A 24,016-nucleotide genomic window follows, 5' to 3' on the forward strand; every position below is an offset into this window, starting at 1 on the left:
TAACTAAGGTCACAAAGGTTTTCTCCTGTTTTCTTCTAGAAACATTAGAACTTTAGTTCTTTTATTTGGAACTATATACATTTCAAGTTTTTCTGTATAGTGTAAATTAAGAGTAGAGGTTCTTTTTCTTGATATGAAGATGTTTGATTCTTCTACTGCCATTTGTTGAAAAGACTATCCTTTATCAATAATCAGTCCACCAGAAATGTATAGGTCTGTTTCTGGGCTCTGTTCTGTTTCATTAATCTATATGTATATTTTTACACCAATATCAGGCTGTCTTGATTATTGTAGCTTTATAGAGATTCCAACCAAGTTCTTTTTCAAAGTTGTTTCGGCTATCCCAGATTCTTTCCATTTCCATATAAAGCTTAAAAGCAGATTATCAATTTCTTCCTCCTCCGCAAAAAACATAAAATTTTTTTAAAAAACCTACTGAAATATTGATTGGAATTGCACCAAAGTGCTAAGTCAGTTTGGGGAGAATTGCCATCTTAATATTGAGTCTGGAAATCCCATGGACAGAGAAGCCAGGCAGGTTACAGTCCATGGGGTCGCACAGGGGTGAGGATTTAGCAACTAAACAACAACAGTAAATCCATGAATATTTTATTTCTTTAGTTCTGCCCATTTACTTAGATCTTATAGTTCAGCTCTGTGTACGTGTCTTATAAACACTTTATTAAATTGATCCCTAAGCATTTCATGGGTTTTTTGCTATTGTAAATATTTTTATTTCACTTTCCAGTTATTCATTTCTAGTACATAAAAATACAATTGACTTTTGTGCGTTAAACTTATATCCTATGGTCTTCTTATGGAGAAGGGAATGGCAACCCACTCCAGTATTCTTGCCTGGGGAATCCCATGGACAGAGGAGCCTGGCAGGCTACAGTCTCTTGGGTCGCAAGAGTCGGACACAGCTGAGCAACTAAGCGCAGCACAGCACGTGGTCTTCTTAAGGGACACCTATAGCTCGGTTGGTTAAGAATCTGCCTGCAATGCAGGAAACCCTGGTTCAATTCCTGAGTTGGAAAGATCCACTGGAGAAGGGATAGGCTACCCATTTCAGTATTCTTGGGCTTCGATGGTGGCTCAGCTGGTTAAGAATCTGCTTGGAATGTGGGAGACCTAGCTTCGATCCCCAGAGAGGAAGATCCCCTGGAGAAGGGAACGGCTACCCACTCCAATATTCTGGCCTGGAGAATTACATGGACTCTATAGTCCATGTAGTCTCAAAAGAGTCAGACACAACTCAGTGACTTTCACTTTCACTTTTTTCATGGTCTTCTTAAATTTACTTAATAGTTTGAGAAGCTCTTTTGTAGTAACCTTGGAATTTTCTTCATAGATAATCATGTGGTCTTCAAAGAAAACCAGTTTTACTTCTTTCCAATCTTGTGTTATTCCACTGGCTAATTCCTTCAGTTACCATGTTGAATAAAAGTAGTGAGATCAGATATGTTTGCGTTTTCTAGATTGGGGAAGGAAAGTATTCAGTCTTTCACCATAGATTTTTTGTAACTGCGCTTAGTCAGTTTGAGGATGTTCCTCGTTTGCTGAGAATTTTTATCAGAATGGATTTCTTATATAGTTCTCTCTTTTCATTTTCTTTTATTCAGTAAAATAGCCCACATATTGCTGTGTATATTAATGGATATGCAGTATTTCCTGAAATATACTTTATTTTTGTTTGAAGAAGATGAACTAGAGGAGTGATAACTGAATGGCACAGTGTTTCTTTTTGGGGTGGTAAAAATGCTCTAAAATTGGCTGTGGTGATGGCTGCACTTATCTGTGCATGTATATAAACCTTTGAACTGTATACTTTAAATGAATGAATAATATGGTGTGTGAACTATATGTCAATATAGCTGCTTTTAAAAAGGAAAAAGCAAGATAAATTATGAAAGAAGTTAAAAGATCTTCCTGTCTAAAAGGAACTCATTTGTTAATGTGTATTCTGGCTATACGTAGCACACACACACAAATTTATTCTACAAACTTACTCTCCTTAGTAGATGCAAGGAAGCTGCAGTTATCCGTTCTTTTTGAGTGAGCTTTGGTAGTTCTCGCTTTCAGGTAGTTTGCCCATTTCGTCTGAGTTGCTGGATTTATTGGCATAAGTTGTTCATAATATACTCTTATCCTTAGACTCTATTGTTATGTATCTTCTTTTATTAAATCTTTCCAGCTGTTTGCTTTGGATTTAATGTGTTCTTTTTCTGACTTCTTAAAGTCCTAATATGATGAGTTGAGATCTTTCTTTTCTCATAAGTAATGCTGTGATTTTCCTCTTAGCACTGCTTGAGTGTCACAGATTTGAGTGTTGTTTTTTCCCATTTCATTCGATTCAAAATATTTTCTGACTTTTATTTTGATTTCTTCTTGACTTCTGGGTAATTTGCAAGTGTCTCATTTAATTTCTGAATATTGGGAGTTTTCCTGATAGCCTTGTATTGTTAATTTCTACTTTAATTCCTTTGTGGTAAAATACATAAATATAGTTTGTATAATTTCATCACTTTTGAAACTATTAAGACCTGAATTCTGGCTCGTAGTGATGGTATAGTTTAGTGAATGTCCATGTGCACTTAAATGAATGTGAACTCTGCTGTTGTTTTTTGGAGAGTTGTATAAATGTGATTAATTCAGTTGGTTGATAGTTTTGTTCAGATCTATAAGAACCTTGCTGATAGGTAAGGTTCACTGTTTGCTCATTTACTTGTATCAGGTACAGAAAGAATTTGAAGTGTCCAACAATATGGATTTGTCAATTTAGATTTTAGTTCACCTGGTTGCCCATGTCAGCTCTTTGGTGGGCACCCAAAAATTACAGTTCTGTAGATTACCAGCTTTTCTCATTGTTAAGGTGGGAGCAACATTCTCTTGTGGCTGTCTCTATCCTAAGAAAAGTGAAACTTGAGTCATTTTTAATTCTAATACAAGGATGATTTGCCTCAGTTTTCTTACCTATAAAGCAGGTAGAACATCATACCCCTTATGGGGTTTTTCTGAAGATTAAATAAGGTCGTGTGTATGTGTATATGTATATATGTTTGTGTATTTATCTATCACTTAAAAGAGTGTCATACACATGATAGGCACTATAAAACTTCAGCCTTCATATTTCTTCTTGTGATAGGTTTCTTTGTTTACTGTCAGTGTTGGAGTAACTTAAGACCACCATTATCAGAGAGTGTTGTTAGGACACTTCATTTTTAACCAAATGTCATTTTCCTGAGTTGCTCTTCTAATAACCAAATATGGGATATGAACTAATAGTGTTCACAGTTTAGAAATAGATTCAATCAAAATGGCACAAACTGACCAAATTAAAGAAAAAATCCATGAAGTATATTTCTCTGGATTTCTTAAAGTCAGAAATTTTGTCCCTTTTATGGTTACTTTAGCCACTAGTGATTTACTCAAACTTTTTATCCTTCATCTTAGTGTTATAGATCTCAATTTAAAATGAATTCACCTTGTAAAGATACCTGCGTAATTACTTATCAAGACATTTCAAAATGTCAAATATATGAAGTTTATTAAAAGAGCCTGCCTCCTTTTTTCCCCTTTTTGTATCTAAAGGCAACATCAGATGCTGACCTGAAAGAACATATGGTTGGAATCATCTTCAGCAGAAGTAAACTGACTAACCTACAAAAACAGGTTGGTCAATAGTCATTTCATTGTCTTCATCAGTTTTGTTTGTTTTTAGGGTGTAAAGCATTTTCCAAAATTTATGGAGCCTTTTTTATGCTGACTCTTTTATAGGTCCTGCAGAATGTGTCTACCTTTTTCTAGAGAGGAAGGAGTATGTTAGCATACCTGCATCACTTTAATGACTTTGTTATGAATGTTAACTTTCTTACCTTGCTGCTCTTTGTTTTTCTCATTTTCAGGTAGATTGTTTCATTTTGGTGTCAAATACCCAGTTATATCAGATTTCATTTGTGTTTCCTGTGTTCCTTTCCCCTTTGTTTTTGGTTTTAATTATTCTGCTGAGCAGTTATAATATTAACTAAACCAGTGTTAGATATTTCTAATTATCACGAGATGGTATAGTAGCACTAGATCATTCATGTAATGGGGTTTCACTTTGAGAATACCTAAGTAACATAAAATTAGCCCTTTCGAAGTCAAATAAAATACTGACTTTTGAATTAGGTTGTAAATTGGCCCACTATTTTAACTTTCAACACCTTAAGTCTTTTTTAAATAAATCACATAAATTTATTTGTGCTTTATCTTTTTAACAGCATTTTATTGAATTGTAGACGCTACCAGTTGTAAAATGTGCTGTTATTTTCTGTCACTAAAAAAAACGAAAATTGCTGCCAATTAAATTATGGATTATATCAATTACAAATCACATTATGAATAGAAATGTGGGGGGAAAGATGCCTTAGAAGTGATTAAATATGGTGATTTGTTTCATTTCATGTCTTAAACCACAGGCAGGGGAATTGGTAACCAGTAGAGCATTCATTTCTGTACTAATTGATTTAAATACTCAGGTTTTTAATTGTCGTTTTCCTTAATTGTTTTTAAGATGTGTTAAGAGAATGGTATGATGGAGAATTAACTGGGAGGAAGAGTATTAAAATGAGTATCAACTAATATTCTTTTTTTTTAATTAAACCTTACAAATACGCTTTTACATTTTCTTTATGTTGCCCTTGAACAGGTGTGTGCTCACATTGTCCAGGCCATCCGCATGGAAGCCACCAGGGTCCGTGAGGAATGGGAACATGCCATATCAAGCAAAGAAAATGCCAATTCCCAGCCCAATGACGAAGATGCCTCCTCTGACGCCTACTGCTTTGAGCTGCTCTCCATGGTCCTGGCCTTGAGCGGCTCTAACGTGGGCCGGCAGTACTTGGCCCAGCAGCTGACCCTGCTCCAGGACCTCTTCTCACTGCTCCACACCGCCTCCCCACGCGTCCAGAGACAGGTGACTGGCTCAGCTCCTACCTGGAGGCGTGTTTTGTTACTTTTGATTTTTAATTAATTTGTTTAATTTAATTGGAGGATAGTTACTTTACAGTATTGTGATGGTTTTTTCCATACATCAACATGAGTCGGCCACAGGTATACATGTTTAAAACATTGTTAAAAATTATTCTAACAAAGAGAATCAGAGTTTCTTGTTTTTTGGGTTTTGTTTGTTTTTTTGTTTGTTATAATATATTTTGGTTTTCAGATTGTATTTTAACCCCATGTTTTTCTTTTTGACTCATTATAGTGAGAATATGGAAGAACAAAATATGTTCCATTTTAGTAATGTGCTATTGTGATAAATAGTATTCTGCTACTCAGCCTTATTACTGTGATATATATAATGACCAAGTAAGATGTGTTTTTTTCTTGCTGCCCTGGAGTGGTGGTCATTTGAGAAATGAAATCAAGCTTAAATCATTTTTTCTGTCCTCATAACTTTTGAAGTCATAGAATGCCAGCTGGACTCAAAAAAAGAAAGAAAGAAAAAAAAGAATACTTTAAATAAAACACCAATCTTTTTTCAAAAAATTGAAGTATAGCTGATTAACAATGTTATGTTAGTTTCAGGTGGGCAGCAAAGTGATTCAGTCACATGTACATGTTATCTATTCTTTTTCAAGTTATTTTCCCATTTAGGCTGTTACAGAATATTGAGCAGAGTTCCCTGTGCTATATAGTAGGTTCTTGCCGGTTATCTATTTTAAATATAGCTGTGTGTATATATGTCAATCCCAAGTCTTTAAATAGAATTCTTTTATTTTTCATACCAGGTGACCTCCTTACTAAGACGAGTTTTGCCTGAAGTGACCCCTAACCGTCTGGCCAGCATTATAGGAGTCAAGTCTCTCCCGCCAGCAGATATCAGTGACATTATTCACTCGACAGAGAAAGGAGATTGGAATAAGCTAGGGATCTTGGACATGTTTCTAGGCTGCATCGCCAAAGCCCTCACAGTGCAGCTGAAAGCCAAAGGCACCACCATCACGGGGACAGCTGGCACCTCCGTGGGCAAGGGAGTGACCACAGTCACCCTCCCGGTGATCTTCAATTCCAGGTGGGTTATTGCATCTGTTCTGGTGCAAAAATAGAGCAGAGTGAGCTACTGTGTGAAGCTTTCAGACACTTCAGATTCCATCCTGTTTGCTTATTCAGAAATAGAAGCCATGAATGACTGACCTGTGTATGAAAGAGAATGGTGTGTATAATAAAAGTGTCTTTTCAAATTAGTGGGGAAAGAAAAATTTGCTGAGTATATGATGTTAGAATACTTCCCAAATCAAAACAAAAAACTATAGACCCTCTCACCATGTACACAGTAAACTTCAGATCAACTGAAACTTCACATATTTTTGCTCTTAAACTCTACTAGGACAAATTATAGAATATTTTTGTAATCATCAATTTGAGAAGACGTCCTTAAATAAAACACAGAACCTGAAGTAACAGGGAAAAGACTCAGAGGCTTGGCTACATAAAAGTGAAAGTTGTTTGTTTTTAAAATACAGACAACTGACTTGGAAAAAATATTTAACAGTTAGTAGGCAATGAATTATTAGTCCTAATATTAGAAGGATGACTACAAATCAATGAAAAAACGACCAATACAGATTTCTGACAAGAATAGTCAATTCAGAGAAGAAAAATTACAAATGCCAGGACTTCCCTGGTGGTGCAGTAGTTAAGAGTCCACCTTCCAATGCAGGGGACGTGGGTTCAATCCCTGGTCGGGGAGTTAAGATCCCACATGCCGCTGAGCAACTACTGAGCCTGCAAGTAGCAACTGCAAACCCATGTGCTCTGGAGCCCACGTGCCACAACAGTAGAGAAGACTCTGTGCCTCATCTCAGAGCCCATGTGCCGCATCCAAGACCCAACATAGCCAAAAATAATTAAAAATGTTAAAAAAATTACAAACGCCAGTAAATCAGAGCAAAGGTGCTTCAGTGGTAGAGAAATGTAGATTAAAACAATAGTGAAATATCTTTGCATTGGCATAATTGACATCTAATTAAATTGCTAAAACCTTCTTGGATGTCAGTTTGATAACATCAGTCTATTTAAAATATGCATATCCTTTGACCTACCAATTTTACTTCTGTAGAACTGTTTTCTCTCAAAAAATGTTCATACATGTGCACAAAGATATTGTAGAGGGCTCTTTGTTACAGAATTGTGTATAATAGCAGAAGATTAAGGACATCTGGAATAATGCTAGTGAAAGAGCCAATTCATGACATTAAGCACCAGAATGTTATAAGTGTATCACTTCTTTCATCTGGATAGTCTTGCCAGGGGAAATAAATGTGAGCTGAACTAAACGGTAGTAGATTAGTCATATAGTTGACATATTCTGGTGCAAGCTCTTATCTTTATGTGGACTGGTAACGATAGTTTGTGGATCTATTTTGAATGGTACTGTTCTAAAAGATGCATGCAAAAATAATATTTGATATTTATAATAATAAACAGTGAAATACTTGAAAGGGGACATATATCAGAATAACTAGTCTCTTAGAGTTGAACAGATAGATTATGAGTAATGTTGTGATTAATTTTCTTTTAAAATGCCCTAACTGATTGAATCATTTTGAATAAGTTTTTGTTTTATTCATTTGTAACTACCACCGGTTGGTTTACAAATGCTGACTTTTCTTTGCAGTTACATCCGTCGAGGTGAGAGTCATTGGTGGATGAAAGGCTCCACTCCTACCCAGATCTCAGAGATCATCATTAAACTTGTTAAGGATATGGCTGCAGTAAGTTCCCAGTAGAAACCTGATTAACAAAACAAGTAGCGTAATCATTCTACTGAATTGTTAGGACAACATTCATGTTATTTTGCCTAATTCACAAGCTCTGTTTAGTAAGTTCACTATTGCACCCTTTATCTTTTCAGTTGGTGAAAATTTTTCCCTTTGTGTAAACTGTGTCCATTTCAAGCTTCCCAGTTAATTTGCTTGAGAAATAGTTCCATAAGTCTTCCAAGACTTAAAGCTTAAAAAACAAAGTATACTCTTTGAACCCTACAGAGCAGCCTGAGTCCAAGACCCTAAAGGAAAAAAGGCCTTTTCAGTATGAAGTTTTCTCAGTCTTCTGTTGTCACAGTTTATTGAATGTCCTGTACTGCTGTCCAGGTTTTGCTTTTGTGGGGAGATCCAGGAGTGTGGAGGAAAGGGAATTACTTCTCAGAGTGCCTGGCTCTCGTACTTCCAGGAGTCCAGCCCAAGGAGGGCAGGACATTGTGGATGGTAGATCCTGAGAGGTGGAGTAAACGGCAAGCATTTTGGAGGAAGAGGAATTGGAGTTGGAGCTCTCCCTTTAAAGATTGATAGCACATGAATATGAAATTAGTAAGCATGTTCTGGAAAAATATGAAGTTATATCACTTTTCCAGCAGCATGAATATTTCGTCACTGGGAGAAATGGAGAATTTTTTCATTTCTCAAATAGGCTTTCTGAGTATGTTCATTGGATGAATATATTTAGGAGAGATATTCGGGAACACCAAAATTTTGTAGTAGTGACATGTTGGTGTTCAGTAAAAATCGAGTTAGCAAATTAAAGTAGTTGTCATTTAAATCCATTTATGCTCTTGGGTTCCAGTAATAAAGCAAATCAGCTTAGATGTACGAGTTCCATGTTAAATAACAGGGTTTCATGATCAAAATGTCTCAGTCATAGACACCTTAGTATTTCTCTGTTTTTATCTAAATGTAAGGTGAAACCCCCTTGAATTCTATGGGAAAAGAGTGTTAGGAACCTAAATTTTTACATACTTTTCTTTTGAATCATCAAAATAGTAGTTAGAAGTTGAGTTTATAATATGGTTGTGAAGGATTTTTATTTTAAAGTATGCCCTTTGATCTAAAATTCCACTAGCAAAGTTTCCTTTTTGGTGAGGGATGTTAAAAGAACAGAATTTTCTGGTTTGATTATACCTATCTGGTTGCTTATCACATTATTCTGTCCTGCTCTCTAGGGTCATTTGTCAGAAGCGTGGTCAAGAGTGACAAAAAATGCCATTGCAGAAACCATTATTGCCCTGACCAAGATGGAGGAGGAATTCAGATCTCCAGTGAGATGTATTGCAACAACTAGGGTAGGTTTCCTTGATTTGGTCTGTATTGTTGTTGCGTGTTCTTTTTCCTTATAGGTTTAAACAAATTTAAATCAATAAGTCAGCTTAATTTACTTTTTTAAAAAATATACTTTATTGGGTATAGTTGATTTACAGTGTTGTGTTAATTTCTACTGTGATTCACATATAAATATATTCTTCTTCATATTCTTTTTCCATTATGGTTTATCCCAGGACATTGAATATAGTTCCCTGTGCTATACAGTAGGACTTTGCTGTTTATCAGTTCTCTGTGTAATGGTTTGGATCTGCTAATCTCAAATTCCCAATCCATCCCTTCCCCACCTGCTTCACTTTATTTTTCATATCAATACAATATTGTATTTGTATAAATATACAAATATTATATTGTATATACAATATACAAACTGTATACAAATTTTATTGTATACAGTTGTATTGTATACAATTGTATTATATTGTATCAATACAATATTGTGTTTATTGAAAAAGTATGAAGGGTTTTTCTGTATTACAAGCTAAGCATAGTAATTTTTAATATTCACTGTTATGTGTTCTTTGTCATTTGTTTTTGTTTTTCTTTTTCATTTATTTTTTATTAGTTGGAGGCTAATTACTTTACAGTATTGTAGTGGTTTTTGTCATACACTGACATGAATCAGCCATGGATTTACATGTATTCCCCATCCTGATCCCCCCTCCCACCTCCCTCTCTACCTGACCCCTCTGGGCCTTCCCAGTGCACCAGGCCCGAGCAGTTGTCTCATGCATCCAACCTGGGCTGGTGATCTGTTTCACCCTAGATAACTTCACAGCACTGTTTATAATAGCCAGGACATGGAAGCAACCTAGATGCCCATCAGCAGACGAATGGATAAGGAAGCTGTGGTATATATACACCATGGAATATTACTCAGCCATTAAAAAGAATTCATTTGAATCAGTTCTAATGAGATGGATGAAACTGGAGCCCATTATACAGAGTGAAGTAAGCCAGAAAGATAAAGACCAATACAGTATACTAACACATATATATGGAGTTTTTGTTATTTTTAAGGGAGCTAAGGATATACTTCCCTCATAGTTCAGTTGGTAAAGAATCCTCCTGCAATGTAGGAGACCCCGGTTCGATTCCTGGGTGGGGAAGATCCGCTGAAGAAGTGATAGGCTACCCACTCCAGTATTCCTGGTCTTCCCTTGTGGCTCAGCTGGTAAAGAATCCGCCTGCAATGTGGGAGACCTGGGTCCAATCCCTGGGTTGGGAAGATCCCCTGGAGAAGGGAAAGGCTACCCTCTCCAGTATTCTGGCCTGGAGAATTCCATAGACTGTATAGTTCATGGGGTCGCAAAGAGTCAGACACAACTGAGTGACTTTCATTCACTATTAATTTAAGAATATACTGATTTTGTAAAGACTGTATTACCTATATATTGGTATACTATCTTTCTAATGATGTTTCCTGATAACTTTAGTATCAATGTGACACTGTAATAGTCTGAAGATCCTTTAAAGATAAGGCCCCTACCTGCTTGAAGCAGGGTAGTGTGACAGCATGAAGAAGAAAAAGCTGGTAGAAACTGCCTAAATTAATCCTCAGAAGTCTGAAAAAGAAGATACATTGTATTTCCCTTGGGCAGAAAAAGCCCTGATGCCCCCTTGCCAGTGAGCATGACTGCAACCCTTTCCCAACACACACGCCGCACTGGCGCTGCAGTCGGCGCTCACCTTTCTCCTTGCACACTTTTCTTCTGGTTTTTCTTTGCCTGCCTTTTTTCTGCCTTTAGTCCCATGTCCAGTGACACTCACTTGCACTTCTTAGAGTCGAAACATTTGAGTCATTTTCTGTTTTTCAGTAGTGAAAAAATAGTCTATGTAAAAATGAAACTTACGCTTTAAGTCTTAGAAAATTTTAAATTGTATTTGAGGACAATTTTCTAAAGCTTGTAAGATGTTGACTTATTCCCGAAAAAGTATATCAAGCCTGGCGCTAGGCTATTAGGGGCATACAGAGATTTCTGAGAAGCCCTTACTACCCCACTTCTCATGGGACTGAAAAATTCAACAGCCCTTTCTTCCCGCTTCCTTGGAATTCAGTGCCACTAAATGGAGAAATTTATGGGAGACAGTGGTATATTAAGTATGTAAATTTATGTATTGATATGCTGTTTACACATTAGAAGAATAAAGAGTAATTTTATATGTCAGAAAGACAACAGAATGGTTCATCAGAGCGACGGTCGTTTACGCAGTACATGTTTGTGTTCCTGCTATGTACCTGGCACACCCAGTAGTGGGCGTGTGTGCCTGCTACCACATCAGGAAGGCCTGAGTACCTCTGGGGACCTTTTTCAGTCCAGCTGACATTTGCTTAGCCGTTGCAGCCTGTGTTCTCTAAGACCGTGGTGTAACCGCGTTTCCTTTCACCAGCTCTGGCTTGCTCTGGCCTCACTGTGCGTTCTCGACCAGGACCATGTCGACCGCCTCTCCTCAGGGAGATGGATGGGAAAGGATGGACAGCAGAAACAAATGGTAAGATCAGAGCTACTTTGTACAAATCTAGCTTGTTTTTCTTTATACTAAGCTTTAGCCTAGCTTTACTCCACATGTCAAAATGCACAGTTAGTGGAACTCTTGAAAAATTGTATCGCATGGCCCAAGTTCATCTCACAAGTCTATGCAGTTAGGGTTTCCTCTTCATAGTATATGAGGGGATTTAATTATATTTTTAAAAAACTTCTCCTTTCTTCTCTGAGTCATGTTTGCATCATATCAAAAGTTGGTTTTAGCCAGACTGTGATTCTGTATCTAGATTTTGTACTAAATTGTCTTATGATAAGAAGGAAATAAAGCAGTAAGAGAGCAACATGAGATGCCATTTATTCACAAATGTACTTAGAGTTTGTGAAGTATCCCTTGCTTCACCAGAAGGAAAAACTTTATATAGGCCCTTTGAACATTTCCTTAACATTCATGTGTCCAAAATGCATTATTTATTCATTTAGCATACATAATATTTGAATATAACAGGAGAGATTTTCTTAAGTCTCTAGAAAAAAAGTATAATGTTTATTTTGTTCATCATTGAACATACTTAGCCCATTAATCATGGATTTGGGGATTTTTTTATACTTAAGTACATTTGCCATAATTCTGTTTAACGTTCAAATTCTAATTTCTTATTAGAGTCCAGAGTAGCAATCCGATCCTGTTGTAGATAAATCACGTTCAGGGTGTGTGAGTGTCTGAGCCTTTCGGGCTAACCTGCTGTAACGTCTGGAAATGTCCTTTTCCAGCCAATGTGTGATAACCACGATGACGGTGAAACTGCGGCAATCATTTTGTGCAATGTGTGTGGGAACCTGTGCACTGACTGCGACAGATTCCTTCATCTTCATCGGCGAACCAAAACTCATCAAAGGCAGGTGAGGGTTTCTGCAGTTACGTGCATAACAGTGTCTGGAACATAAACTATATTCAGTGAGAAATAAATGTGGGGAAGAGACTTGGTGTCATGGAGGAAAAAAAATGGACCTTGGAATCAAAGACCTTGGTGGAATTCCCAGCTGTCTCATTTACCAACTGTGTCAATCAAGAACATCGTTAAATCTCTGAGACTTGATTTCCACATTTATAAAAAATGAGGTTCTTATGAAGGTTAAAGAGAAGACTAGAAATACCTAAAGTTTCTTAGAGTGCTTAATAAATTAAAGCTGTTTTCATTATTGCATAATTAAATTTTATACATCATTCAGAGTGATAAATTTATTTCCCTCTTTTTTTTTAATGATACTATAGGTCTTCAAGGAAGAAGAAGAAGCTATAAAGGTTGACCTTCATGAAGGTTGTGGCAGAACCAAACTGTTCTGGTTGATGGCACTAGCAGATTCTAAAACAATGAAGGCAATGGTGGAATTCCGAGAACACACAGGTAAACAGATTTAGGACTGAACCATGCCTAGCAAGTAGAGTGAACCATCCCTAATGATTATGGTTAAACTGGATGTTAGTTTAATTATTTAATGTGAATAATTTTGAGTGTTTTCTGACAAGTGATTATGACAGCATTGATCACTGTCTATATTTTTATATCAGTGTTCTATATTATAAACTAGCTGCGTGACCTTGAGCAGGTCATTTTATCTGAAACAGGAATTTTTCATTTTGATTTTTTAAAATTTTTTTCATTTTTTGATTTTTTTCTGGAGTATTCTCAGCTTAAAGGTACACTGAATCTTAGAAATTTCTGATTTTCAGCACCTCTTTAGTCTGCTGTTTATCTGACTGACACAAATTTCTAATTTTGGTGTTAGGTGTAAATCTGACAAATTTAAATATGAATAACTATTCATGTTCCAAGAGCATAGTCTTTTTTTCTCTCACTGCTGATTTTTTTCCTCCTGTTATTCCTCCATAACATATATTACATTAGTAAATGTTCTAATGTTTGAACCATCCTTTCAAACATCTAGTGTTTGAACCAACCATATTGTAATTATGATATAAACTGTTCATTTTAAAAAATATTTTCTGTAAATATTGCTAAATTCAGTTACTTAGATTTTTATACAATATCTATGTTTTATAATGAGCTTGGTCTGTATTTTTCAAATCTTGTTTTCTTTCCTTTTGTTCTTTTATGGATTCCGTTCCTTCTTCAGCTATTTCAAATAGATTTAAATTCCTTTCAAATTGCTCTGTTATCTTCAGTTCTCTGGGAATTTTTCTGTTATTCACATTTCATATCCTCTGGTAATAGTTTTTCTCTATACCTTGCAATATTGTTGCTGGGAAAGGTACTTGAATGATTTCTGTTTCTTCCATGTATTTTTATTTAATTTTTGTTGTTATAGTTTGCCTGATATTGTGGTCTTGTAATGAGGGAGCTGACCACAGCTGCTTGACCTGCTGTCTTGACTAGTCTATTTCTGTGGTAAAGTATAAATAAATCAGTTAATAATTTATTTGGCTTCAGATAACTCTTTAGTTTCTTATCCTTTTGTGTGTGTGTGATTATTTGCTTTGTAATTAGGGCAGCTTACAACCATTCGGATACAAGACTGCCAGGCTGATTTCTCAATGATAGCAAGTGATACATTCCTGGTTTGTTTTTTTTCCCTTTCATGTAGTTATAGTAAAATATGTAGAAAACATCTGCTTACAAGGAGGATTTCTCTTTTCTGCTTGCACCTAGGAAAACCCACCACAAGCAGCTCGGAGGCGTGCCGTTTCTGTGGCTCCAGGAGTGGAACAGAGTTGTCTGCCGTTGGCAGTGTTTGTCCCGACGCAGACTGCCAGGTGCGTGTATCCGTGGCCCCTCACAGTAAGGAGCAGCGCACCTGTGTGTCCCTCAGGACACCGTTACTCGGCATAAGTGAGGGTTTGAGCTCAGAATCACTTTCCTTTTCTGAATTAGCACATTACCCGTGTCAAGAGTTGGCTGTGTTACCAAAGCTGGAGAACGGTGAGGTAAAGCCCTCAACCAGAGCAGTCTCTCGTGTGTTTCCCAGCCATCACCACTGTATGTATTTAACACTTTCTTCTGTACTGGAAGCAGATAAAGGTCTTTGGGCTGCATTACACATTTTATTCACTTGTTTCCTTGAATTTGTTTAAGCCTAAACATCTATGCATGTCCCATGCTATCCAAATACTTTTGATTACTCACTTTGGTTAACAAGAATTTGGATAAAGTCCAGATAATGAAAGATAGCTGTACTTTTTGTAATCCCCATTTTGATGAAGCGTACTTGGTTGGCAACCCACTCCAATCTTCCTGCTGGGAAATCCCATGGACAGAGGAGCCTGGCGGGCTACAGTCCATGGGGTTGCAAAGAGTCAGACACGACTGAGTGACTAACACACGCACAGTTGGTGATTGGATGATTAATGTCAGGAATGTTTTTTTACTTCCTGGCTGTGCATGATAACAAATAGATTAAAATTGCAGTTCAGTTTTTAATCAGCTTTCCCTTTATGTGGAGTAAAATTTTTTTTAATCACATTAAAAGAAAAACTTTGTTAATAATCCTAAGTTATATTCAAACAGAGAATAAAAATAACTACTTTGTGGTTATTTAGCCCTATATCTATTTCCTATGGGAAAGTATCTGAGGAAATTAACATACTGGATATAATTACCAGGCTGTTTGCCTTTTTTTTTATATATTTTCTGTGCCGTGTTGTAATTCACCTTTAACAGGAGTATGCTAAGATAGCCTGTAGCAAGACCCATCCTTGTGGCCATCCATGTGGAGGTGTTAAAAACGAAGAGCACTGTCTGCCCTGTCTACACGGCTGTGATAAAAGTGCCACCACCCTGAAGCAGGACGCCGACGACATGTGCATGATCTGTTTCACGGAAGCACTCTCGGCCGCGCCGGCCATTCAGGTTGTCTGTGCTTTTAAAGCATTGTCTAGATTTTTCAGTAGAAAATATAAATATACTCATCAAGTAAACAAGTGATTGACTCTTTCTTACAGTTGGGTGGAACTGTCCCACTAATGTCTACCAGTTTCTTAAAGAGTAAATGCTGTTTTTGTTCTGTGTCCATGTTGTACACTGAGCTTTCATCTGTGGTTTGTATGAGCCTGTATAGTCAAGTGAGTGTCTAAAGTGTTCATAAGGGAGACAAGAAATAATCATTCAATAGCTCCTGTCTTCTTAATTTCCAAAATTCAGCATGGCATTTTACAGCATTATGTAATTGATCCATGCATAATAATACATACCTCTATATATAACATATATACATACATCTGTAATATACTAGTAATATTATGGAAGTTACAATTTGCTAAAAAAGATTTTCTTTAACATTTACTGGTTGGTTGTTTATATGTTCAGTTCTTGTGATTCTAAGACAATGAGTATTCTCAAAAACAAATCTTAAATTTTTTAATCAATAGTTTCTTCTTCTTCTTCTTCCTAAGAGGTACAAAACTGAATATTTCTCATTTCTCCCTAACCCAGCTTACTCTCTGTAAGGTGATATTAATACATAAATAGTAAAAATTGGGAGAAGCTTAAGATCTAGTTCTTATTGTCCCATGAATAACAGAAGTGCTGGAATTTCATTCTACTAACTTTATAGATTTTTCTCTTACCTGCTCTAAGTAGCACACTACATTGAATAATCTGTCAGTTACTTGTATTTATGGTTATTACATGTGGTTATATCCTTCTGCTTTTTTCCTTTAAAGCTGGACTGCAGTCACGTATTCCACTTACAGTGTTGTCGACGAGTTTTGGAAAACAGATGGCTTGGTCCAAGGATAACGTTTGGATTTATATCTTGTCCCATTTGCAAGGTATGGAAAGCATCAGAAATTGTCTACTTTCTATTTATTTTCATCTCTGTCTTCATCTTTTGTCTGTAAAAATAAACACATGGCAGCATTTCTAGGTGACCTTCCCGGTCTGCTGCGTGTCAACAGCCCCCTTCAGTTTCTCCTCTCTTCACGCAGGTGGTACCTGAGAATATTATAAGACCTGTATCTATTATAGTACATTTCAAGACATTAATTGTCCCTTAAAAGCTAATTCAATTAAACTATCACATCAGAAAATTATTTTAGGTATCATCATGCATTGAAGGGCACGCATCACTGCTTTCAGACCCCTAAGGGTTCAGACCATCTGACATAACGGTGGATGACTACCCAGAAGCAGAGTGAGCCTTTGGTGCCCGTAGGTGCTCACAGCTGCCAGAAAAGAGTAAAACCTGAGCTTGAAGTGCCATGAGGACACATTCCTTAGAGCACAGGGAAAATAAGGAGAAAATTCTCCACCTTCCGACACATCTCTGCAAAGGTAGTGACCAGGGTAGCAGTTATTTTGGAGGCTCACAGTGCCTAACACAAAAACTTGCTCACAGACGTGCTTGTGCGTGGCGGGTAGCGTGTAACATGGACTTAGCACAGCTGCTGCTGAGACTGAGCCACGTTCAGAAAGACGATAGTATTTTCTCTCCTTCCTCATTTGGTGCCACAGAGAATAGTCACATTTGGGAAAGGATACAGGAAAGTAATAGAGAAATACCAATGTTCATTTCTATTATGTAACCTATCCTACCCCCAAGGAACCAGAACACACACACACACACATACACACGTTTGTGGCAGCCGGGTGATCTTTCATTCCAGGAACAGCTAAGGCCGCAGGAGATATATTTCATACTCGGAAATACGAAGCTGGTACAGTGGCGTTTTTCTGTTTGTGCCCCACTTGCGCTGCTCTTGGGAAAATACAGGCTTGTGAGGACTGGCCAGGATTATTTTTTGATGATATTTTATTGAGGAAATGTTTTCGTTATCTCCTAGCACAGTGCTTGGCACCTAGATGAATACTAAGTGTTTGTTGAATTAATAAATAAATGATTCTTTTGAGTAGAGAATGTTCACTTTTTTAAAATTTCAGAACAAGATAAATCATATAGTGTTAAAAGACCTGCTTGATCCAATAAAAGAGCTCTATGAGGATGTCAGAAGAAAAGCCCTGATGAGACTGGAATATGAGGGTCTGCATAAGAGCGAAGCTATCACAACTCCTGGTGTGAGATTTTACAATGACCCCGCTGGCTACGCCATGAATAGATACGCATATTATGTCTGCTACAAATGCAGAAAGGTATGCTGTTAATCATATGTCAAGTTTTTAAGAACTGGAGATTACCTATGTGATTAAGAAGTTGAATTGTCAAATGATGTCTAATTATTCTCATGCCTTCAGTCTGAAGTTAAAAATGAGAACATTTGGTGCTCTGCTTCAAGTAGAATTACTTTCTTAGTTTGTTTTGGGATTTTTTTTTGTAACATATACAAACTGTTTCCAGAACATGAAATATTTCTCTGCATAATCTCTTTCCCATCAGTATTGTTTGTTGAATCCAATTAGTTCTTGAATAAACTTCTCTTGCTTAATTAACTTTTTTGACCTTTCCCTTCTAAAAATCCTTACCTCCTTGGTTTCCAGGACAAGACTTTTCCTGGGATGTTCCTGCCTTTCTGGTCACTCCGCTTTAACTCCCTCACAGAGTTTGTTTTTATTCACTTACTCGTACCTATTGTTTCCCCAGCTGTCCATTCTAGCCCAATAATACCTCCGTGCCTTTCGTGACCTGCAGACCCATGCCTTTGCCTCCCATCTATTATTCTGACCCTCCAAAATTTTTGAGATTTAGATACAAATATCCAATTGTCTACTAAGCATTTAGATTTCTCACAGATACTTCTGATTCTCTTCTATCCCCAGTCTGTATTAACAAAGTAACGAAGTTGGTTCTGCCTCCCAATCTCTTCTGAGCTCTTTTTTTTCCTTTTTACTACATCTTCAGGGACCTGAATCATTTCCTTTGGTAAATTATAGGAGGAACCTTTTCTCTGGGCTCATTGTGTGGGGCCCCTAACCCCTCCACTCCATGCTTCACACTTAACAATTCCACTAGTAGATCTTGAATCTGACTGTGTCACTGTTCTGCTTACAATCCTGTAGCCACCCCCCGCCACCCCCCCGCCACCAGCTCTCCAAGTCTCATCTCCCAATATGCTTCCATTTGTGTTCCTTGCAGCAAAATACGGAACAACTTGCAGTTCCCCAAACTGGGCCATGTTCGCTCGCTCACTCACACCTCCATGCCATCCTGTAGGCTTTTCTCTCCCTGGAATGCTCTTTGCCTCCTACTCTGCATTTTACTCTCACCTGTGACCCACCCATCCCCACACGCTCTGATGCACGACCAAATCTGTCTGATCGTGCTTCTGGATTTGGCTCAGGTTTCTCCCCCTCTGTAGTGTGCCCCACCCCCTTCAGTGCCACCACCCGTTCTGACGTCTTGTATACACCCGTCTTAACCCTTCTTATTCTGCATCACAGTGATGTTCACATGTCTCTCTGTCCCACTTGGTAAGTTCCATGAGGATGAAGACAATTTTTAAATTTCTCTACCTCCAGTAGTTGGCTCTTATTAGACACTGTTAATTGGAGAATGAAGGAAGAAAGGAAGAAATCAATATATGAAAGATGCATAGTCTCTCAACATAAGGAAAAGAAAATCCAGATAATGAATGGCAGGCTAAATAGATGAAAGCCAGAAAGGCAGACAAATATCCACACTCGAGGAAAGACCAGTGTGTACCATTTATTTGTGAACCTTGAATTATTACAAAGAATAAAATATTATTTCTCTGTGTTTAATGTACTGGATCTCATAAATGAATATTGTGCTACCATACAGATGACAGTCAAATGCCTAGGAAGCCAAACCAGAAATCTCAAAAAGCGAAACAGCTGGAATAGGCCCCCAGGACAAATGAAATACTTCTGAGGCCTGATGTAGCCGGTGCACGACCATTTATAACCTCTCTATCAATGAAACCTTGTCTTTTGACCTGTTTTCTAGTACAGATAATAACTTTCTATTGACTCATTTATACAGAATTATGGATACAGTTTCTTTGGCTATGAGACATGTTATATATGCAGAATGCCCCAATTATAATTGGTTGAATTTATTTTGTGCCCAAAGCAAATACAGATAAATTACCCATTGTGATAATTTCATATTATTCAAGTATCTGTATTAGATACTGTTGTGTTCCTGCATACGGTGTAGCTCTGTAAGAATGAGCAGTGTTCTGAACGGAATATCTAAATTTGCCTTTCCTTTTCAAAAACTTTTATATGATCATGTTTGATTTTTTTCTTTCCCATTAACCTCAAGATTATAATTTTACACTAATATTTATTTTAGGCATATTTTTAGAGAAGAGAATATGGTATTTAATATTTCAAAAAAGAAAAACTATTCAAACTTTGCCCTGGAAAAGCATAGTTTCTCTTTACTACTTAATATCCTGTTCTTGATATTTATTTGGAATACTATCCATTCTTGTGTTATTTTGCTCTCACAGTTCAGTCTTTGAACTTCCTACTGTAAGCATGAATCCATTCCAGAATTGCAGAAACCATATTTCTTGGCCTGATCTGTTTCTATAGCAGCATCCTGTATAGGTGTCCGCTTGGCATTGCAAGGGAATGTCTGACGGACACTAGTATTTCCAGAGGCCTCTCGATTTCACTTCTGCTGCAGCCACACTGAACCTGCCGTGGCGGAGTTCTCTGTTTCCTGCTGTAATCTAAGTGTCTCCCCTCCTTAGGCATATTTTGGTGGTGAAGCTCGCTGCGATGCTGAGGCTGGACAAGGGGATGATTATGATCCCAGAGAACTCATTTGTGGTGCCTGTTCTGATGTGTCCAGGGCTCAGGTGGGAGAACATTTTATTAGAAGGAACAGTTTAGAAATGTTAAGCATCTGCTTTTTTTAGGCTACTAATATAATATCATGGGGATGGTATAATAGGCTTCTTCCCCAGTGTTTTCTGAGATTTATAGGGCAGAGTATAATTTTCCAGATCATCTTGTATATATTATCTCTTTTGGATGGTATTGGCATTTGCATTTTATAATTTTGTTTCCCATAAAATAATCACCGTGTATCAACAAGTAATACATTTTACTTATTTCGTTTTCTTAAACCTGCAGGCACACTTTTAGGATTTTCTCCATTTCAATGAAATCTTAACAGTACATCTCTGAGAATGAGAGATAAAAGAAATACTAATAAGTTTTCAATTTTGTTGACCAAGAAGCATTCACAGAGACATTATATGGATAGCTTATTAAATAAGTTGGTTATTATGAAGCTGGGATTTAAACTTGGGACTTCGTCCAAACCTTTTGGGCCAAGCCACACATTTATTCAGTGTTTTAATGTATGTATCATCAAGTTTTCAATCAGTTTTGAGAGCTATGTATACTCTCAAAGCATGAATTACTGAGCTATGTATATGATTATATTAAGTATAGTTGAAATAGACTCACCATAATCTTGTATTTATTTTCTTTCGCTGTAGATGTGTCCAAAACATGGCACAGACTTTTTGGAATATAAGTGTCGCTACTGTTGCTCAGTGGCTGTCTTTTTCTGTTTCGGAACAACGCATTTTTGTAACGCTTGCCATGATGATTTTCAGAGAATGACTAGCATTCCTAAGGAAGAACTTCCACACTGTCCTGCAGGTATGCTTTCAGTATTTATAAACATGGTTATGATGTACATGGTCTCTAGTTTTATTTCATGATCCCACGAGAACACTTTGTTTCAAGTGGCAGAAATCCAGTTCAAACTGTCCTAAAGAAACAGGGAATTCCTCCGCCCTTGTAAGCTTCCAACTTTCTGAGTGAAGTAGAAAGATGACCATCAGGAGTGAGGGGCTCAGGGCGTGGGGGCTGAGAAGGAAGTCAGCTAAGGATTAGTAGAAGGATTGCTGCTCAGCACTGAAGTTCCGTGAGAGGTTTGAAATTATTAATTGATAATAGAACCATTTAAAAAGATTTTGTGGGGGGTTTTCTTGAGGGGGGGAGTCACACATCTGCCTTTATTGTGAGCAGCTATGATTTTTTTTTTTTTTAAATGAAGTCTGGAATCAGCACCATAAAATGGACAAGGGATTTAATCTAGAATGGCTGGGAATCCGCAGCATAGTGAGTGAGCATCAGAGAGCCAAGGGAATTAAAGAAGCCACTGAGAATACAGGGGAAATGATAGTCTTTGGAGATCAAGCTGAGAGAAAGTGAATGTGAAACCAAAAGGAGACTGAAAAAGTCAGAAGAGGTCGGGAGGCTAGTGATCACAGTAAGGTGGTACACCAGGCTGAACAGAAGTGAGAGCAGTGGAAGGGGAGATAAAATGTGAGCATAGAGGAGACATCTGAATCTAGTGCAAGTCCACACAAACACACACACACCACATACACCAGTGTATAGTGTTGTTAGAGCTGGGAAAGGAAACACACACTGGCATCCATTGCTTATCAGCATGCAAATGGCAGAACCCTGAGGTCCCTTTCAAAGTTGCAAATGCATCCACCCTTCAGTGATCCCACTTCTGGGCATACACCTGCATATGTAAGAAAAGTAACGAAGAGCAAATATAAAGGGTTATTCCTTGCATCCTTGTTTATAATAATACAAATCTGTAAACAATGCAAGTATCCAATAAGAGGTTGGTTAAACACTAGTTACTGTGCTCTATTAAAAAATGAAAGGGACTGAGGATGGAGTTTCTATGAAATGTAAAGATTTATAGGAGATGCTATTAAATGAAAGAGAAGTGTGCATAGTATGCTGCCTTTTTTAAGAATGGGGGAAATGAGAATATATACTCATATTTATTTCTATTTGCATTTAAAAAGCACTGGAAAAGTTCATAAGAAACTAATAAAATTGATTAACTGTTGGGGGAAATAGGAAAAATTGGCTAAAAATGGGGCAAAGGTGACTTCTTTTTGCATATAATTTTTAAAGTATTTTTATTTTTAAGCCATGTGAAATATATTCTCTATTCCAAAACAAAGATAATAAGATGAGTAGGATTTGTTTGGGTTTTTTTAGTATGGCTACTCTGCTGTTTGCTTGTGTCAAATAAAAATTGTAACTGTTCTCCCTCTAAAAACTTCTTTTTTTTTTTTACAGTAGAAATACTTTATGACTTTGAAAGAAGCAGGATGAGAATAATGTGAGACTAGAGTGTTAAGGATAATGATCTTGATAAGCAGGAGGGGGAGTGTTGAGCTGAGGTGAGGTCAGCAAATGAAGGATGTGAAAAGGGGACAGTGTTGTATGGACAAGGGCAAGGGTCCAGATTAAGAAGTTGAAGAAGAGAATCCCTCTGTCCATTCCTTTCTAGAAAATTTATTGACTGCCTTGTTGGTACCAGAGTACTTAACTCTTCACAGCACTTGTGAGTTAGGTATTGATGAGGGCCTAGGAGTCAGAAAAATTATGTTAACTTTGCCTCAGTTTCCTTATCTATAAAATGGGCTATTTTCTGCTTCTGTGTCTCTTAGAGAATTAAGTGGATTGCTATATTAGAACGGCGCCTCAACAGTAAGCACACAAACCTCTGCAGGTGTTTTTACTTTTGTTTTGATTTTAATTTTACTATTCTTATTTTTTTACTGTCACATTAGATTTGTGTGTGCGTTTTAATTATATTCTTTTGCCGCCTTCAAAATGTATACAGGTCCCAAAGGCAAACAGTTAGAAGGAACCGAATGTCCTCTCCATGTTGTTCATCCCCCCACCGGAGAAGAGTTTGCTCTGGGTTGTGGAGTGTGCAGAAATGCTCACACTTTTTAGAACACTCAGATTCCTTTGTCTACAGAGAGAGAAGTTGCCTTCATCTCCCAAGTGGATGTGGTGAAGTTTAAACTCTGCTCAGGATAAGGACGGGACCATTTTTACATCCATAAAAATGAACCATTCACAGTGCAAGAAGGATGCCAAATACCATGTACATAATTCTTGCTATGGAAAGTTTCCCCATTGTTTCAGTTTATCTTCTTTTGAACCAAGACATCAAACTTGTGAGGTGTTTGCATGTGGCCATTTTTGTCATTGGCCTGTGAAGCATTGGACATTTATAGATAATTGATATCAAAGAATTGCCATGCCCATGGACTAAGAATGATGCTGGCTTTCAAGCAAAAAAAAAAAAGAAAAATAATCATTGTTTATTGTATACTGCCTTTTTGTAATCCTGTACAATTGCATCACGGGTGGGGATAAAAAGAGGAATATTCTGTTTTATTTCCTAGACTGTTATTTAAAAAAAAAAATTGTGTTAGGATGGCATATAAATGTAATAAGTATCACTGTATATAAAGATATCAATGTTTGTCCTGTATAAGAATTACTAAATTACAAATGCAGTTTCATTTAAACTTCTAGGTTAAGTTTGAGCCTGAAATTTTAATGAAGTGCAATACTGAGTGTGCCTCATTATCTCGCAGCTGTAAACATTGGAATGTACATGTCAATAAACCACTGTACATTTTTATACAGTGACAAAGTC

General features: G+C 37.2%; 1 protein-coding gene across 13 annotated transcripts in view; it reads left to right on the forward strand.

Annotated features, from left to right (window-relative positions):
* The window catches only part of MYCBP2 (MYC binding protein 2), a 261,465-nt gene extending 237,449 nt beyond the window's left edge, over nt 1-24,016 (forward strand). For 12 of the 13 annotated variants that reach the window (XM_043477949.1, XM_043477938.1, XM_043477940.1 and 9 more), the window contains 15 exons: nt 3,592-3,672; nt 4,691-4,957; nt 5,775-6,058; nt 7,664-7,760; nt 8,984-9,103; nt 11,532-11,633; nt 12,398-12,526; nt 12,900-13,032; nt 14,296-14,399; nt 15,304-15,492; nt 16,305-16,412; nt 17,521-17,730; nt 20,259-20,366; nt 21,015-21,180; nt 23,186-24,016. In XM_043477949.1, the coding sequence (XP_043333884.1) occupies nt 3,592-3,672; nt 4,691-4,957; nt 5,775-6,058; nt 7,664-7,760; nt 8,984-9,103; nt 11,532-11,633; nt 12,398-12,526; nt 12,900-13,032; nt 14,296-14,399; nt 15,304-15,492; nt 16,305-16,412; nt 17,521-17,730; nt 20,259-20,366; nt 21,015-21,180; nt 23,186-23,301 (2,214 nt within the window). In that variant the 3' untranslated portion in view covers nt 23,302-24,016. Of the gene's footprint in view, nt 1-3,591; nt 3,673-4,690; nt 4,958-5,774; nt 6,059-7,663; nt 7,761-8,983; nt 9,104-11,531; nt 11,634-12,397; nt 12,527-12,899; nt 13,033-14,295; nt 14,400-15,303; nt 15,493-16,304; nt 16,413-17,520; nt 17,731-20,258; nt 20,367-20,643; nt 20,874-21,014; nt 21,181-23,185 lie in introns of those variants that run through there. The other variant, XR_006271202.1, reaches the window with a different exon arrangement.

This window comes from Cervus canadensis, chromosome 9, assembly GCF_019320065.1.
Source record: "Cervus canadensis isolate Bull #8, Minnesota chromosome 9, ASM1932006v1, whole genome shotgun sequence".
Taxonomy (NCBI): Eukaryota; Metazoa; Chordata; class Mammalia; order Artiodactyla; family Cervidae; genus Cervus; species Cervus canadensis.